The sequence below is a fragment of the Neolamprologus multifasciatus genome, chromosome 4 (genome assembly GCF_963576455.1).
Source record: "Neolamprologus multifasciatus chromosome 4, fNeoMul1.2, whole genome shotgun sequence".
In the NCBI taxonomy this organism is placed as follows: Eukaryota; Metazoa; Chordata; class Actinopteri; order Cichliformes; family Cichlidae; genus Neolamprologus; species Neolamprologus multifasciatus.
Genome location: NC_140442.1, coordinates 23,961,897 through 23,977,908, shown reverse-complemented (window position 1 = coordinate 23,977,908; position 16,012 = coordinate 23,961,897). Strand labels below are relative to the sequence as shown.

Here is a 16,012-nt window from a genome sequence, read left to right as displayed (position 1 = left end):
CATGAACACTCTTGCAGTTTTCTTGTCATTTTTAAGTAGTTCTCAGAAATAGTTCTCCAGGCTTACTGAATGACAAAGCTGGTGTATGCCACATTACACAAAAACTAAACTGAAATTTGGCCCTGCAAGGTACTCAATGTTCTAATATTAAAGTCAGTAATATCTATGAGCCAAATGTTTTTTACTGAGGGCATTGACCGAGGCCTAGTATAAGATAATGATATGAACTGTGCATCATACTAAGCTACTGTTTGGAGTCCCAGAATAAAAACGTGGAGCTGAAAATAAGCAGGTTGACCTTCAGGTTAAATTAAGAGCTCTTTGAAACTGTCAGAAAGAGAATAATGAGTTAAATAGGCCTACACAAGACATCCCATGGACTCCCATTCATTTAGGTCCACAAACCGGGTGACATCGGATCTTTGCCCCTCTGTCAACAGTTCCCTCATACAGTACATCGTTTTTCTGGCTAGTTTTATCCATTCCACTTTTTCAGAAATCCTATCCTTCCTGTTTCCCTTACTCTCCAGTCGTGACTAACATTGCCTTCAGTCTGAATTTAAATAGACAAACCCTAAAGCAAAGCTCAAACTCACAGTTGACACACGGAATAAGACGTGCACTCATGTGCTGCCCCGAACTAACCCACGCGCATAGCCCAGCAATCAAGGTCCAATGCGTACTGACAAACCAAAGGCTTGTGTCAAAAATTATACTGCACAGAAAGCACCCCACAGTTTCAGGGGTCCTGGAACAGACAGAATGAGGGAGACCCTGGCACTGCAGGTCATTCTGCTTTTCCGTGGTGAGAGTTTGAGGAGGTGGCGTTAATAATAATGCAGCATCTCACGGTTATGCAATTAAATGCACAATTGTATGTATGCGGGGGCAACCTGGTAGTTTGTGGAGTAATAAGTGGTAGAAAATTGGTGACATGTTGATAAATTGATTCTCCAATTAAATGAAGTTAACGATGGTAAATGAAAACTGGCGGTGATACAAATGAGCGTCAAGCTTGTAAGAGGAAAACCTGTGAGAGAGAGAGAGAAGAGGGCGGGGACAGTCAACTACTCAGAGCGGAGGATGATTTTTTTTTTTCATCATTCCTTGGTTTGGAAAAGGAGGAAGCATCTCCAACTTCTGCCTCCGAAAAAAGAAAGAAAGAGTCATTTGTGAGTCTGTGCTCACTGGAGCGTAGTGCGCGCTCGTCGCTGGAGGAGAGGAGCATCTGGATATTGCTGTGAGTTACCTCTTGCAGTTCAAGATTTTTCCAGGAGTTGGGGGACGACATTTAAAAAAACTGCCATACTAGAGAGCAAGCTGTTTGCAACAAACAGAAAGGCGAGAGGGAGGAGAAACAGAACTAAAGGAGCGGAGAGTGGAGAGGTGACTTGGCCGAAGCGACATGTTTGGCATGTTTAAGAATTCACTCTTCGGAAACACCGAGGAGACGGAATATAAGCTGCTCAGCAGCGAGACGAAGGTAAGCAGTGTGTGTGCTCAGACAAAGCTTTCTCGTTCTCACATGCTTTGCTCCTGCGATTTCCTTCTTCTGAGTCTTTATCCTTGGCTTTACGCGCGTGTGCAGTTACGATTACGCACAGCGATTCTGTCAGATTATAAAAGCGCGAGTTTCCCCCCTCTGGTTCCATGAATATTTCACCTTTTACTTAATTCTGTGCAGGTCGTGTTATTAGACTTTCGTTTAAAATTACCACGGTGATTAGCCTGCTGCTGCAGGCCAAACAGCCTGACAGTGACATGAGGATGCATGCTGATCCACAGCGTGGGGGGTAAAGTGTAAACCAGCCCCAGGTTCTCCTCCAACCAACAAGGCAGAAATAATTGAAGATGGTGACGCATAATCTTAAAACAAGAACATTCACAGGGGACTAAAATCGGAAAGACTGAGGGTTCATGTTCGGTGTGGGTCACTGTTTCTTTCCATTATGGCACTCTGGTGCGCGCGCGCGCGCGTGTGTGCGTGTAAAACCACGAGACACAGTAACTGTCGCTGGGGTGGAAGAGGATGCTGATCAGACCTGTATGAACTCTGATACGGATTGTAGGTGCTCTGATACACCAGCCATCCCTGCTGAGGAGAGTAACAAAGACTCAGCTCCACCATGCATAATGTGTTTGTTTTTCTTATGTTTACTGTAACCACACCGTGGAAAATAACCGCAAACTCACTGATGTGTTAATAACTAAGGCCTCGCGGCTGTTTCAAGGTTATTCTCTCAGGCTCTGTGTGCCCACCGCTATAAATGTGCATGCAGTCATCTACTATTGGTCTTGACGCGTATGTTTTAAAAGTATCTTTGTGTGTTCATCTCCTAAATAGCAGCTAACTTTTGGGAGAAAGACAAAGGCAGGCGGATAAACAGGATTTCCAGCCCAACTGACCGGACAGGCAGGGAATTAAATGATCCAAACGGACACAAGCAGAGTCAGATCTGTTCTGACAGCATACTTTACATCTGTTGTCAGAATCAGAAACTCAAAAACAGAGAGCAGTATGTGCATACATAACAGTTGTTTTTAAAGATTGGAAGCTCTTCCACTAACATTTAATCTTGAATTACAACCTTATTTTAATGGAGACCTGTCAGAAATACAGGATTCTTGCTAGTGAGTGATCATTTGTATTGACTGTCCAATGTTCAGTGTATCACTACACTTAGAAAACAATCTGGAGGTTCATCAAATCTCTGTACTTGATTGATGTTTAAAAAGCAGGTGCTGAAATCAGAGCTTGTCACATGATCTGTGGAGCACCTGTGTGACTCTGACACCCAACACGCTTAATTAATTCTGACACAGAATACAGACAAGCGTGTGCACACACACAGCAGAACATAGAGTATTGTTTCAAAATAAGATGAACTGACGGGCACTTTAGCAGTCAGTGCTGATAATAACTTCAGTGTGCTCGGTTCAGGCGCTGAATAATTATCACCGTATAAGCTGGCATCAGACAGCCGGTAAACACACACATGCACACAAAAAGAGATGCATGACAGACAAATTAATTGCACTACTTAACTGAAGTCAGGCTCTGCTTTCTTTGTGTGTCACCCATATGCAACATTAATGGCGGTCCCACTGACAAGCTATACAGGGCAAAAAAACCCTGTAATTACTATGCAGGAGCCCGGGTACTCGTCACAAGTTAAAGTTTCACAGTAACTCAGCATTATCTTGCATGTGTAGAGGAATAAATATGGCTATAGGCTCCTCATAAAGCCACTCCAGAGGATTTCAGGTCCTCTGTGGGTTTTAAATAAGATTACGAGGATAAAAAGGTGTTGGTTACAAATGTATAGCAAAAGGAAATGTTTTTTAGCATCTGGGGATTTGATAGTAGACAAAGAATCTCTAATTCAATTTGAAAGATGAAGATATTTGCATGATATTTTTAGATTTGAATGTCCCTCCAGGGTAGTGAAAACATGCTCAAGAAGCCCACATAGGACTGAGACTGCGCAGTGGAAACTGTGCCCCGAGCCTGTTTCCATTGTTGCTTTTCTTTGTCGCTGTTATCACGTTGAGATAAACACCTTATCTGCAAAATAAACTACATATTTCACAGAGGCCAGCAGGTTGAAGTCACTGCATGTTATTCAAAAGAAGTGGATGACAACGATATAATGCAGTTAAACTTCAGCGCACGAACCTAATCTTACAAATGCAGAAGCATGTGCAGTGTGACCGTGTCAGTGAGTGAAAAGCTGCTTTTGAAACCTGCATCACTCCATCAAAACCCATCGAAATTCCTGCTCCGCAGCATGGCTGAGTGACCGTGCTCCACATTAACCCCACTTAATCATATTTAATGTAAAACTGTTGCATCATATTAACGCTGTGAAAGACAGCGCGCAGTGTGTGTGTGTGTTTTCTTTTCGCATGTGCTCTGTTATGTAAGATCGTGAGTCTCTTCCCCATTATTCTATGTAAGCCGACGGAGCTCTGCAGAGCAGAAGAAGAAATTAACTCAAATCAGTATAAATATGTTTCATCTGTATGTGCCCACTTTGGTCTCACACAGACACTGAACTCTCTCTGCGTAAATCTCGCTAGTTCAGGGCTTCTGTCCTTAGAAGCAGATTGTCAGCATCAGTGTGTCAGAGGTGAATCATATCTGGGCTTGACCTCTGCTGCTCCCATCCCCAGGATGAGAACAGTGGTGTTTGCGTGTGTGTGTCTGTGTACAGAACAGGAGGTCTGCATTCGTGCAGCAGTGACTGGCCTGCTGATGCCTTAAGACGTCCTCCGATTTCCTTTTTCTTCCCTAGGATGGAGTCAGCTTTGAGGTGCGACGGTATGATGCTGCTAAGTTTGCTGCTGTTTCCTCTGAGGGGAGAACCTTCGACCAAGTAACAGGAGAGCTAATGAGGAAGCTGCTCATGTATATTGGCGGAAGCAATGAACAAGGTAAAGCAAGTGGAGAATAAATCCTTCAGGTGGATCACGTGCCACGTTCGCTGAGAATAACAAATTAAGCTTGAGCCAACAAGACCTTCAGATACTTTCTTTCAGCTTTGCTGTCACCTTCCAAAAGATATTTAGTGCCAATAAATAACAGCCATGAAGCACAAATTCACTGGACTAATAACTGCTGCCAAGTTGTAGTTTTCATAAGCGACAGACCATGATGATTTTTTGTTGAGTTGGTGGTCAATCCTGGAATTTATGAAAGAATAAAAATATTTTAAAAAGATGCTTTTTTTCAGTTGTCTAAAATTATAATTAATCATACTTTTTTCTGTTTTAAGATCTCCAGAAGCAAGTTTGAGCCAACTAAATTTTATTTATATAGTATAATTCAGCTCCCCTCAATGAGCCTAACATTGCAAGGTAAAACCCTTACAATGTTAACCTCCTAGGACCTGGCGTCCACATGTGGACATCACGTTTTGGGTTGTCTAGACCAAAATACTACAGTTTGCTCTACAAGAGCCTGATATCCACTTACGAGGGCATCATATTACGGATGTCCTCATATGTGGATCTCATTTTTCTCAGAAACAAAAATCAAGTAAAAAATAAATCAGGTAATTCTTTGTTTTTACACTGATTAGGTCCCAATCAGCCCAAATAGCAAAGAGTAATTAAAAATGCATGCCATGAAAGAGTTGAAAAAGAGTTTAGAAAACAACAGAAATCAGACACAAGCATTTGGCAACAGTGGGAAGGAAAAACCCTGATTTAACAGGAAGAGAACACCAACAGACCCAGAGTGAGGGAGGGGAAGCAGCTGGGGGTGAGAGGAAAGAGAAGAGATAAAAGGAGAGCTTGAAGAGACAAGAAGTTAATGACATGCAGTAGTGGTAAATGCATGAGAAGAGAAAAGAAGATATCAGTGCATCATGGGAAGTTCTCCAGCAGCCTTAGCCTATAGTAGAATAACTCATGGTTCAGGACCACCCGATCCACCTCCAACTATAACCTTTATCAAAAAGGCAGTTACTTTCAAACATTATCAACAGTAACTTTAATTTTAATGACCACTGAGATATTTAAAGAAAAATCCATGAATAGAATTACAAGTAAAATTTAAAACGTGTGCCAGCTTTGCCTCAAAATATGTTTGTTTTACAGGAAATTATACTTCTACCACTATCATTGCTGTTGTTAAATTCTGCAGTTGATTTCAATTCAGGATCTTTGGATGCATCCAGCAAAAGAAAGTTGGCACTTTGAAGCACCCTAAAGCAATACAAATGAGCATAATGGAATCAACACATGGCTCAAACTTTAGGGCCCAACTTATCTTAAATAAACAGAATATTTTTATATAGAATTTAACTGGGTTGACTTTAGGTGACTCACAGATACAGATACAGATGTTCTCTGGTTCCGTGCTGTAGTTAAGCAGTCAAATAAAAGGTAAATAGAAGTGCAGTGTGAAATAGGCATTTATTTCACTGTTGAAGGTGTGATTTACATGTGCTGCTTTGCAGCGTCTCTGTTATTGCTATCAGTGTTGCATTTGCATAATTTTGTTACATAGTCCACAAAAAAGTGCACAGTTCCTGCCCTTTAGATTTGGGTAATGCCACTGCAGGGAGAGAGCTTCTCTGCTGTCTCTTCCATGTTCCTCCTGTTTTTGAAATTCCCTTTCCGTCTCACACTTTAAATCATAAGGTGAGGCCATGGGTACAGCAGCTCCCATCATTATGACAGTGTACCCGCGAAACGATGGGGTTTTCTCTCGCCGCTTGGTGGTGGCCATCCGCATTCCCACCAGCTACCAGCAAGAAGCCCCGACTCCCACCGACAGTGCCATCAGGATTGAAGAGAGGCCCGGCATGACTGTCTACGCTCTGTATGTGTCATTTAAAGTGGTTCTATTACTATTTGATGTGTGTATACAGAAAGTGAAATCTTTTTCAATTTGCAGGCAGTTTGGAGGCTTTGCAGGGGAGAGCGAGTACAGAGCAGAGGCCCTGCGTTTGACACGTACCCTGGGCGAGACGGCCCCCTTTCAGCGCAAGCAGTACTTCTGCTGTAGCTACGACCCGCTCAAGCCTTACGGACGCAGAAATGAGGTTTGGTTCCTACAGGAGGAGCCATAGACGGTCAGATCTTGTGCTAAATTCTGTATTCATTTTCCTCACTTACAGTCATGTAACCCTAAAACTGAGTTTGGGTGTTTACAAAAAGGGACAACTTGGGATTCAGTGGAGTAGTAATTTTTTCTCATTTTATGACATTTTCTCTAAAAAGTCGCGAAACTGGCCTAAAGTGACCGAACGCTTCAGAACAACTATTTGGAGTTCTGCTAAGTATGTTCAGCAATTTAATATAAAATAAATTCCATGAGTTCAAGCAGCATCCACACTGCTGCTCAGATGTTTGGGGTTGATTTGGATTCATCTAAGGCGCCATGCAAGCAAACAAAAATGACAATGACAATTAATGATTAATGAAATCGTGCATTATTTATGACTTTCAGTGGAACATCTATCTAGACCTATGGTGGTCAGTGTTCAGCAACCATGCATTAGCACATTTTGTTCTTTAAGTGATAATCAGGAAAAACTCATTTTGTTTCACAGCTCAATTGCAAGTGCTGATTCAAGAATCAACAGCATTTGAGTGCTCGTTTCTTTTAAAAAAGGTTCTTCAAGCAGGAAACCAACAAAACCAAAGATTGCATAAAAAGGTGTGTGCTACTTCCTTAACAGAACAGAGCAATGTGGTTTTAACTGGAGCAGTAAGAGAAGTGGAAGGCTCTGGTAAACAGCTGAGAAAGAGGCCCGCGGTGCCTGCAGTCTGACAAACAGATGCCTCCAAAGTCCTCAGCTGGACAGTTTCATTAAGTGATTTTTTTTTTTAAACAGATGAATCCAAAACTAATCAAATCTCTAATCAAAGAGGAGTTCTGATGATGAATTTATCTTTTAAAGTGATGGCTGCTGAAAATGGGCCTCTGTGTCTCTACACAGATATTGCATTAAAAATCATTAAGCACATTGAAAACAGGGGTGGGGGAAAAAATCGAGACTGTGTAGTGTCGTGATATTTTGTTTGCTAATGTATCGATACAGGGACAGCAGAAATCAATATTTTGTTACAAAAAAAGTTTTTGTGGACTGGAACATGCTCTGACTTCAGAGCAAGAATCCTGACATTCCTTCACTGTCCAAATGTGTTTAACTTTTTTTTGGCAGCAATAAACATGACAGTTTACTTATTTTAATTTAAGACATGTTTTATTTTAATTAAGTTTAAAACGTTTTTTATTTAATGTAAAATTATATTTTGTTTTAATTTACTTTCAAATTCTTCAGTTGCTGAATGGGCTGCATAGTTTTCATAAATTGCATAGTTCAGAATAGCTATAATTGTACCACATGGTTGCATTCAGTTAAGTTGGACTAGACTGTAATACAAACCATTCAGTTTGTCAACAATAAAACTGACTGAAATGAGAGAAAGACTGAGTGTGAGACTTAGGTAAACTTTATCAATATTCATTTTATGTACAGAATCTGAATATCGCAAAATATTTTAAAAAATTGCAATAATATCGTATCGTGTGTTAAGTATTGTGATAATATCGTATCGTGGGATGTATGGTGATTCCCACCTCTAATTGAAAATAGACAGAAAACATAAAACTGAAGTGTTTTTCTTTACAAAAATTTCCTAATGATCCCCAAACATTTTCTCCAAGATGGGGAGGGTACACTCGCTGTCCACTTTATCAGATCTGTTCAACAGATTGCTGGTGCAAATATCTAATCAGCCAATCACATGGGAGCAACCTTAGTACGAATTGTGCATCCCCATTGGCCTCCACCATCATCAGATGTCAATCCAACAGTCTTTGGGATGAGGTAGAACAAAAGATTCACATCATGGATGTTAGGCCAGCAAATCTGCAGCAGCTGTGTGATGCTGTCGTGTCATTATGGACCAAAATCTCAGAGGAACGTTTCCAGCGCTTTGTTTAATCAGTTGAATGCAAAAGGAAATCTAAGCTGGTAGTCGGGCATAGCAGTGAGTGTAGATCTAAAAGAAATTACTGTTAAATAAATTGGAAAGTTACTGGGATTTTTTTTATAGGCATAAAACTGGATTATCAAATCTAAATCCAAACAAATCAGTCTCGTCGTTTCCTTTTGGATTTCCGTGTTTGTCCTTGAAGGTATATAAAGCCTCAGTAGCGCTCCCGTCTCCATGAGTACACATGCTCCACACGTTCATGCTAGTTTACAACTTAGCGATGACTACAAAGAAATGAATAGCATTATTTAACATACATGGTAGTAAAAACCACACATCCTTTTCCTGAGTAAGGAACTGGAAAAAACAGGAGTTGAGCCATAAAGTAGAATTAATGTTTATAATCAGTCTCTGTGAGTGAAACCTAGATACATAGCCACTGGTGTCGATTTAAACTGTGATTATGCATTGGTCCTGAAAGCATTTGTGTGTAGTAAATATGTTGTTTTATTGCAGTGCATGATAATGCAATCATTACTTATTAAGATATTTAAACTGTGTTATGTGTACAGTGTGATTCTGTGATAAAACTGACCATACTGTTCAGATTTGACAGTGTTTAATAATATAATAAATATATTATTTAATTAGAGTGTGGATTATTCTTATTATCCATCATTCCATTATTTGTAAGAGTCAAAGGGTATGTGAACAACTTCCTAAGAAGACCAGCAACGCTGTGTGACTTCATCAGTCTCACATCACTATGTTGCTTGGTGGGCACAACTGAGGTCCCAACACAGCTTTTCAATAAAGGCTCGCCTTGACTCGGCCACTGCTTCTCTTTTTCAGCCGTTCTGTTGTAGATTTGCTCTGTTGAATGACCTGGTTTGGGCCAAGCTTTAGCTGTCGGACAGACTGAGTCACAATTGACTCTAGGATACTTTACAGAGTTGGTGTGTCTGTGAAGGTTCTCAGTCATCCAGGTCATCGTAGTCTAAGGAGCTTGGAAAGCAAAGCGTCTGGACTTCTTTGAGTTGCTTGAAGACGTTTCACCTCTCATCCGAGAAGCTTCTTCAGTTCTAAGGGTCAATGGTGGAGAGTCCCAGATTTAAACCCAGTGGGAGTTTCCCCCCAAAGAGGGACAAAGGACCTTAAGAAGCTTCTCGGATGAGAGGTGAAACGTCTTCAAGCAACTCAAAGAAGTCCAGACGCTTTGCTTTCTAAGCTCCTTAGACTACAGAGTTGGTGGTCGACTCAGTAACTGTAAGGTGCCCAGGTCTGTGGCCGTAAAACAAGCCCAAACCATGGCACCTCCACCACCACGTTTGACGTTTGTTATGAGGTGTTTTTGCTAATATGCTGATTTTGGTTTTTTTATCAAACGCAAACTTGCTGATTATAAGTTAATCAAATCCAGTTGATCAGCGGCACTATAGCTATTAAATGGAAGCAGTAAGGTGTGTTCACACGCAGGTTTTTACATACTGCTTCTGCATTCTGGCTTAACTGTATGTTAAATAAAAAAGGATACTCTGTAAAATTTATTTTTGTTTGTCTGAGGCTCTATTTGATTTAAGACCTATGACATAAATGACTGTTTAAAAATGACTGAAGACAAAAACGGGGGAAATTTAATTGACATTTATTAGATTTTTGACAAATTCAGCAAAAAGAATAAGAAAAGAGATGTTAATATACAGGCATTTGATTAAATCTACCTAAAAGGAAAAAAAAACCCTCTAACCACCACAACTATGCGCAAAAAGACCTTCAAACGGGTGCTAAATGATGCACACCGAGCAGAATCAGGGATAACGGTCTGCACTCAGAGGCTTCACCTGCAGGCAAAATACTGGTGAGCCTTAATAAATCAGTGTAACCTGTAACCTCACACTAGGTTAATTACTGAAGGAGAAGAGCTCTGGTTTCAGCTTGGCTCTGCATACAGCAACAGAACAGAAGCTCAGAGTACAGCACAAGGTCATTCAGATAACCCCGCAGGTGACCTGTAATGCCGTTATGTAAGGCTGAAATATTGCACATACAGACTCATTTCATAAGAAATCTTTCTGAACAGCTTTCTGAACATTACGCAACTCTTTTTGATAACCACCCTGTAAAGATACTCAATTAGCACTGGGAGTTTAAGGTCATACCATGAATGAAGTTACTTAGACTGAGTACAGGATCATACTGGTCACCAGTCTGCGTGTCTGTGCGAGCCATAGTATGAGAATCAGTCAGTTATTGTGTTGCTGAACATTAATGAACACAGTTCTGGGTTTTTTATGTGGGAAATGACTACAAAGCTATAATGGGGAAACACAATGCACTTGCAATCATACATAACTGTTCTTAGTAGAAGCTGATATTATTAATAATTACATGAACTGCAATCAATAAACTGCTACAAAAAGTTTTGGTAACAAATCTGTCTTTAAAAATACATTCTCCAAATCCTTCCCCCCCATTCCAGCTGGGACACTGCACGAGTCCCTGCGTAGGTGCTGAAGAATCAGACAGAAAAAAATGAATCCCGACTGTTGCTTTACAAGTTGTCCACCATTTAAATGACTTGATGTAATATGGAAAACACTAAAACGTCATTAGATGTTCCATTTATAGTCCTTCCCAAAAAAATTAAAAACAATCTCTCATTGGGAAATTTTAATTGACATCTTTTTAACCCCTATATTAATTGCATTACCTTATTGCAGTCTACAAAAAGAAAAAAGAAAAACTTCACTTTAGAATTTATTTAGGATACAGAGGATGCGAGAGAGGAGTGTCTTGGAAGTGACGTTGCCCATGTTTCAGTTGTTTTTCTTTTCAGGGAAGTTTGAAGAAGGTGCGTACGGTGGAGGTCGCTCCTGCACGCAAACCCAGAAGATGGTTTAATATGATTAAAATGCCATTAAAGAAGTTGTCACATGTTGAAGACATCCAAAGCAGCTTACCATGGGCATGTAGACATTGTGTGGATTGCTGGGATTGTAATATGCGCTGCCTGCTGCTTCAGCCGCCTTGGCGTTACCTGTGCATAAAATGACAAAAAACAGGGAGATGAAGACTGAGTAATGACCGCAGAACATACTCTAGAACAGTTCCTAACACTGTAATGAGAAAAGATGCACAGGAGAAAGCTTTAGTAGTCAGATGAAGCGCAACTGAAAACTTCTAAGATCCTCAAACCTAGAAAAATCTATTGGCACGAGGTAATGAAGCACAGACTGGTGCGCAGAAGGTGACGCTGTTTTTAACCGAAAATCCCCAAAGTTGCTAGAAAAACAACAACATGAGGGCGAGAAGGCTGTTTTATTCCTTGACATTTTTATCTGTAGAGAAGGAGACATCAGCACCCCCCTTTTTTCTTTTTTTTAATGGCGTGCTTTGAAGTGATTCATGTTGAGGCAGACAGATCCAATCTGACAAGTGCAGTGGCACAGAGGAAGAAAAAAATATAGGGAGTGAGTGAAAAAAGGAGAGTGAGAGAAACAGACCTGGAGGTGGTTGTGGTGGTGGTGCTGTCCAGTTCTGAGAGGGTGCAGCCCAGTTTTGTGGTGGCCCAGGGTACGGGGGAGGAGGGGCCATGTAGTCAAAACCAGATGGGTACATTCCTGGAACACAGATGGCCAACAGAATTTTTTTTTTTTTTTTTTTTTTAAAGATGCAGTTTGAAGGTCACAGGGGGTTGCAGCCTGTTTGTACAATTATTTACACAGCAAAAAAGATAAAGAAAAAAAAACAAGACACTGACAGAGAGAGAGGGACAGCATGATTTGTGCCTCGAGGGTGCACATTTTTAACTTATGTGCTACAAACTATAAGCACTTTTATTGATTATGAGGAAGAAAGGAAAAAAGAAAGTGAAAGAAATCTACAAAATAAAATGCAGAACCTGGAGTTACAATTGCAATGACTATAAGATAAATTTTAAAAATCCCTACTTATGTTGCCGCCAGTCTTCAGTTGAATCCGACATTTAAAAATAGACCTACAGACAGCGAGACTGTGTACCTGCAGCAGCAGGTGGTGGATAAGAGTAGGGCATGTTGCCAGCAGCAGGGGGAGGCCCCTGGTAGAAGCCATTCTGCTGGGGAGGTGGTGGGTAGGGATAGCCCTGAGGAGCAGGTGGAGGTGGGCCATAGCCATTCATCATACCAGGTGAAGGGTAACCGTAGGCAGCAGCTCCATTCTGCACCGGAGCGCCACGAGAAGCTGGAGCACAGAAAGAATAAAAGTGACTTTCCAAAGACTCCAGAAGATACAGAATTATCTTTATTGTAATGTCCTTTGTTGCTATAAAGTGTTTAATCTTTAAAGTTTTTTGTTGTTTTTTTTACTGCAACTGTACCATGTTTTTAATATAGTAGGACTGCTACTTTGGTAAAGGGTTTAGCTACCTTAACACGTGTTTCCTGGTTATAAAGCAAAGGTACTGAATTAAAATGGCATACGAACCATTTGTGGCCAGTTTGAAGAGGTGCTGTCCCAACTCTATGGCTCCTCCACTGGGGAATGACATCTTGAAATGTGCCTGACCCTCCCAGCCACCTGATTAAAAAGTCAATTCCCTTTAGAGCAAATATAGAAAGCTGCCTTTTTTAAGCAAAGTAAAGTTCTGAAACTAATACACCACAGTTTTCACTAATATGGGTTCATATGAGATCGTTTTAGAGACAGACAATCAAATGATAGTGACTAAGTGTAAAAGCAAAAGGCTTCCTACCACCGGGCTCAGCAGACACTGTCCCTTTAATGTAGTTGGCAGCAAAGACTGGCTGCTCAATGCTGCAGCCCTTCATCAGGTAATAGGGGAACATGGCTGAACCCAGGCAGTCCTTGGTGTTACTGGATACAAACACCAACTGAGCCGGTGAACAAGAGATGAGGCAAAAAGATGAGTTACATAAGGATACATGAGCACATGAAAAGCAGCCGTAAACATCACGGGAATCTTTTGTTTCTGTTTTTGTTTATTGATAATTTGGGTAGTACCCTGTATGGTGTGAGGTACACCGTGCCCTTCTTGGTCCCCTTCAGCAGATCTGTCTTGCAGGTGACATCACTGAATGACAGCTCCACATTCTTGCACTCCCTTAAAACACTGGATAAAGATGAGGCAGATGAAAATTAGGTCACAGCTTACAGTAACTATAAAGGAGCTAAAAAGTATGCTAACATGTAGAAATTGTATTTCGCAGCAGCTAGAAAATAGTTGCTTTACAAAACATGCAATGGGAAGACAGTTGTGTTTTACAAGATTTCAACATCCTGACAAAAAATGCTGCCAAACCTTCCTGTTTGGATAGTCCGCTAACGCACTTTAGAGCCATCTTGCTTAAACCACATTATGCAACGATTTTAAAGTAGGGCCATTAAATGTCTCGCCGTTAAAAGAACACACAACATACACAACGCCCTGAAAGATACAGTAAACAATAAAACAGCTAATGCTAACATTACCTAGGCCAGCTAGCTGGAGGCTAGCAGTTGGATAGCATTGAGTTGACTACGCATTGGAAAGTAAAAGGTAAACAAGCCGAAAACAGAGGCGACAGTTAGCTAGTTAATACAATTAAACACCCCGACACTAGGTAATAACCTCACCTCTCTCCGTTGTTTATCAACACGTTGCCGTTATGCGTATGATTTCGATTCAAAGCCATGTTTACGAGCCGTCCTACGCTCTCCTGTTGCCTATGCTTAATGCTAAAGCCAGTCTATCAGCCTGACGGGAATCACCCAGAAACGTCACGAGCCTTACGTCACCACGCCGTCTGACAACTCGTGACCTGCCGTGGGACGGTAAACAATATCCACACGATCAAACAGAAGAAGTGTCTCACACGATCCCAGTAAAAGTTAGAAATATTCAGAATGGTTTCTGAATAAAAGTGTGTTTACGCTGGATTGTTGTTCCCAACGTATTTTCCCCGCCACCCATCCGTTTTGGATAGGTGTAACATTTTTTTCTAAAAATGTAAATTATAAATAATCAAATAAATTTGACGATGAAATTAATAATTTGATTCCAAGTTATCACAGTCTTTTTCCGTCAAGTTTTAATATATTTTATCCTATTTTATTTTATTTATTAATTCCTTTACTAAGAAATTCCTTTATTTATTTATTTATTTATTTATTTTTCTTACTTAGTTTCAGTTAATTTCCAGACTGGATTTGTTCGTATCTGTTTAGTTTTATCTCTGAAAATCCACTGGGTTTTTTTTGTTTGCTTGTTTTTTATTTGTCTTGTTTTGTTGTTTTGTTTTTTGTTGTTGTTCCTATCCGTTATCATTTACTAATTATTTGCTAGCTCATGGGGGAGGGGGTGCTTTGGTTTTTGGTTTTTTGCTAACGTGTAGTTTTTAATTCACCTATTTTTCCACACCTTTTACTTTTTAGTGTAATTTAATGTAGGAATTCTGTAGATAAAATAGAATAATATTATAGAGTTAATAATTAGCTATTGTTTGAATATTACATATACAAAAAAGTGAATCAAGCCAACTGTTCATCATTTTATTGATAATTTTTAATAATATAGTTACATATTATGATGGCTGTTTCCGGGATATTATACAAGGGAAAGCACAGATGGAGAAACTCGTGAGCTGACCTGCTCCCACATATAGATATATTACTACATGAAGCACTGCCGCTATTTAAGGCATAATCCTCTGTAATAATACGCAGTTTAACATCAAAATGTGCGTAAGTAATTCAAGCTTTTATGTTCTGTTACATTTCCATCCAAAATAGGAAGTAGAAGTGTAAAGCAATCAGAAGTACTGTTTTTTTAACCAGGTATTTTAAATTTTTACTTTGATATAGTAAATGTTACAGTTACAGCATTTATCCTGCAAATTATTAAAAAAATAATTTACAAAAATTTGGTTATTTATACAAAACTATGCATAGCGTGTAACCGATTATTTCCCAGTTTCTCTTTTGTTGTTGTTCTATTTGCCCCCTTTTGTATTGGCTATATATCTGTTTCTCCCGGTGTATATAAACTTGTTGACAATAAGGGAAGTAGAAAAAACGACAACCATATCCATGCAGGCAACATCATTATAGCAACTGCCGAGATCTCTCCCTGATTCTATGTACTACACTTTCTATACTGTAGCCTTTGAATGTTGACTTGGGATAATTAAGGTTTAGCTAAATTAAAATTAGCTTGAAAGCTGCACTGTGCTGGAATCCAGCTAGGTGTGGATTAAGATAACTAACTTCATTTAAGCCTGCACGGAAAATCAGGTCATTTATTGCTAAGCAAAATGTTTTCAAAGCAAACACAGCTGGAATAGAGCAACAAAATGGGCATTTCCTTGCAATTCTGACAGGATGAGTGGGTGTTCTGATGGCAGTGAGTAAAGGTTTAAGACTGCTTATATAATAACTGGGGTGGGTACAAGCTTCGCCATGGGGAGAGCGAGAGGGGGGTGAGGCCAGCGAGTTATGCAATCCTTTCATTTAATGGCCCCCTTAGGATAGAGTTGGCCGTGCATGCGCTCAGTGTGATATTTAATATTTAAACGTTGACCTT

At 40.1% G+C, this 16,012-nt stretch overlaps 2 protein-coding genes across 3 annotated transcripts; one reads left to right on the top strand and one right to left on the bottom strand.

Moving 5' to 3' along the window:
• The first annotated feature begins 81 nt into the window (after positions 1-81).
• LOC146520535 (heme-binding protein 1-like) lies at positions 82-9,669 on the top strand. 2 transcript variants are annotated; one of them, XR_014873834.1, is made up of 5 exons: positions 82-1,483; positions 4,296-4,434; positions 6,148-6,328; positions 6,404-8,640; positions 8,673-9,669. XR_014873834.1 is itself a non-coding variant. In XM_085157828.1 (4 exons), the coding sequence occupies exons 1-4, from the start codon at positions 1,406-1,408 to the stop codon at positions 6,576-6,578; spliced, it is 573 nt and encodes a 190-aa protein (XP_085013954.1). In that variant the 5' UTR covers positions 82-1,405; the 3' UTR covers positions 6,579-9,669. The 2 variants fall into 2 exon arrangements, 1 of the variants encoding a protein (XP_085013954.1); XM_085157828.1 differs by having other exon boundaries at positions 6,404-9,669.
• Positions 9,670-11,198: 1,529 nt separating this feature from the next.
• Positions 11,199-14,208, bottom strand: wbp2nl (WBP2 N-terminal like). The gene is made up of 8 exons (XM_085157818.1): positions 14,068-14,208; positions 13,456-13,564; positions 13,187-13,325; positions 12,919-13,011; positions 12,475-12,675; positions 11,958-12,074; positions 11,415-11,491; positions 11,199-11,327 (listed from the first exon to the last, which is right to left on the bottom strand). Exons 1-8 carry the CDS (start codon positions 14,124-14,126, stop codon positions 11,271-11,273), a joined length of 852 nt encoding a protein of 283 aa, XP_085013944.1. The 5' UTR covers positions 14,127-14,208; the 3' UTR covers positions 11,199-11,270.
• Positions 14,209-16,012: the final 1,804 nt, after the last annotated feature.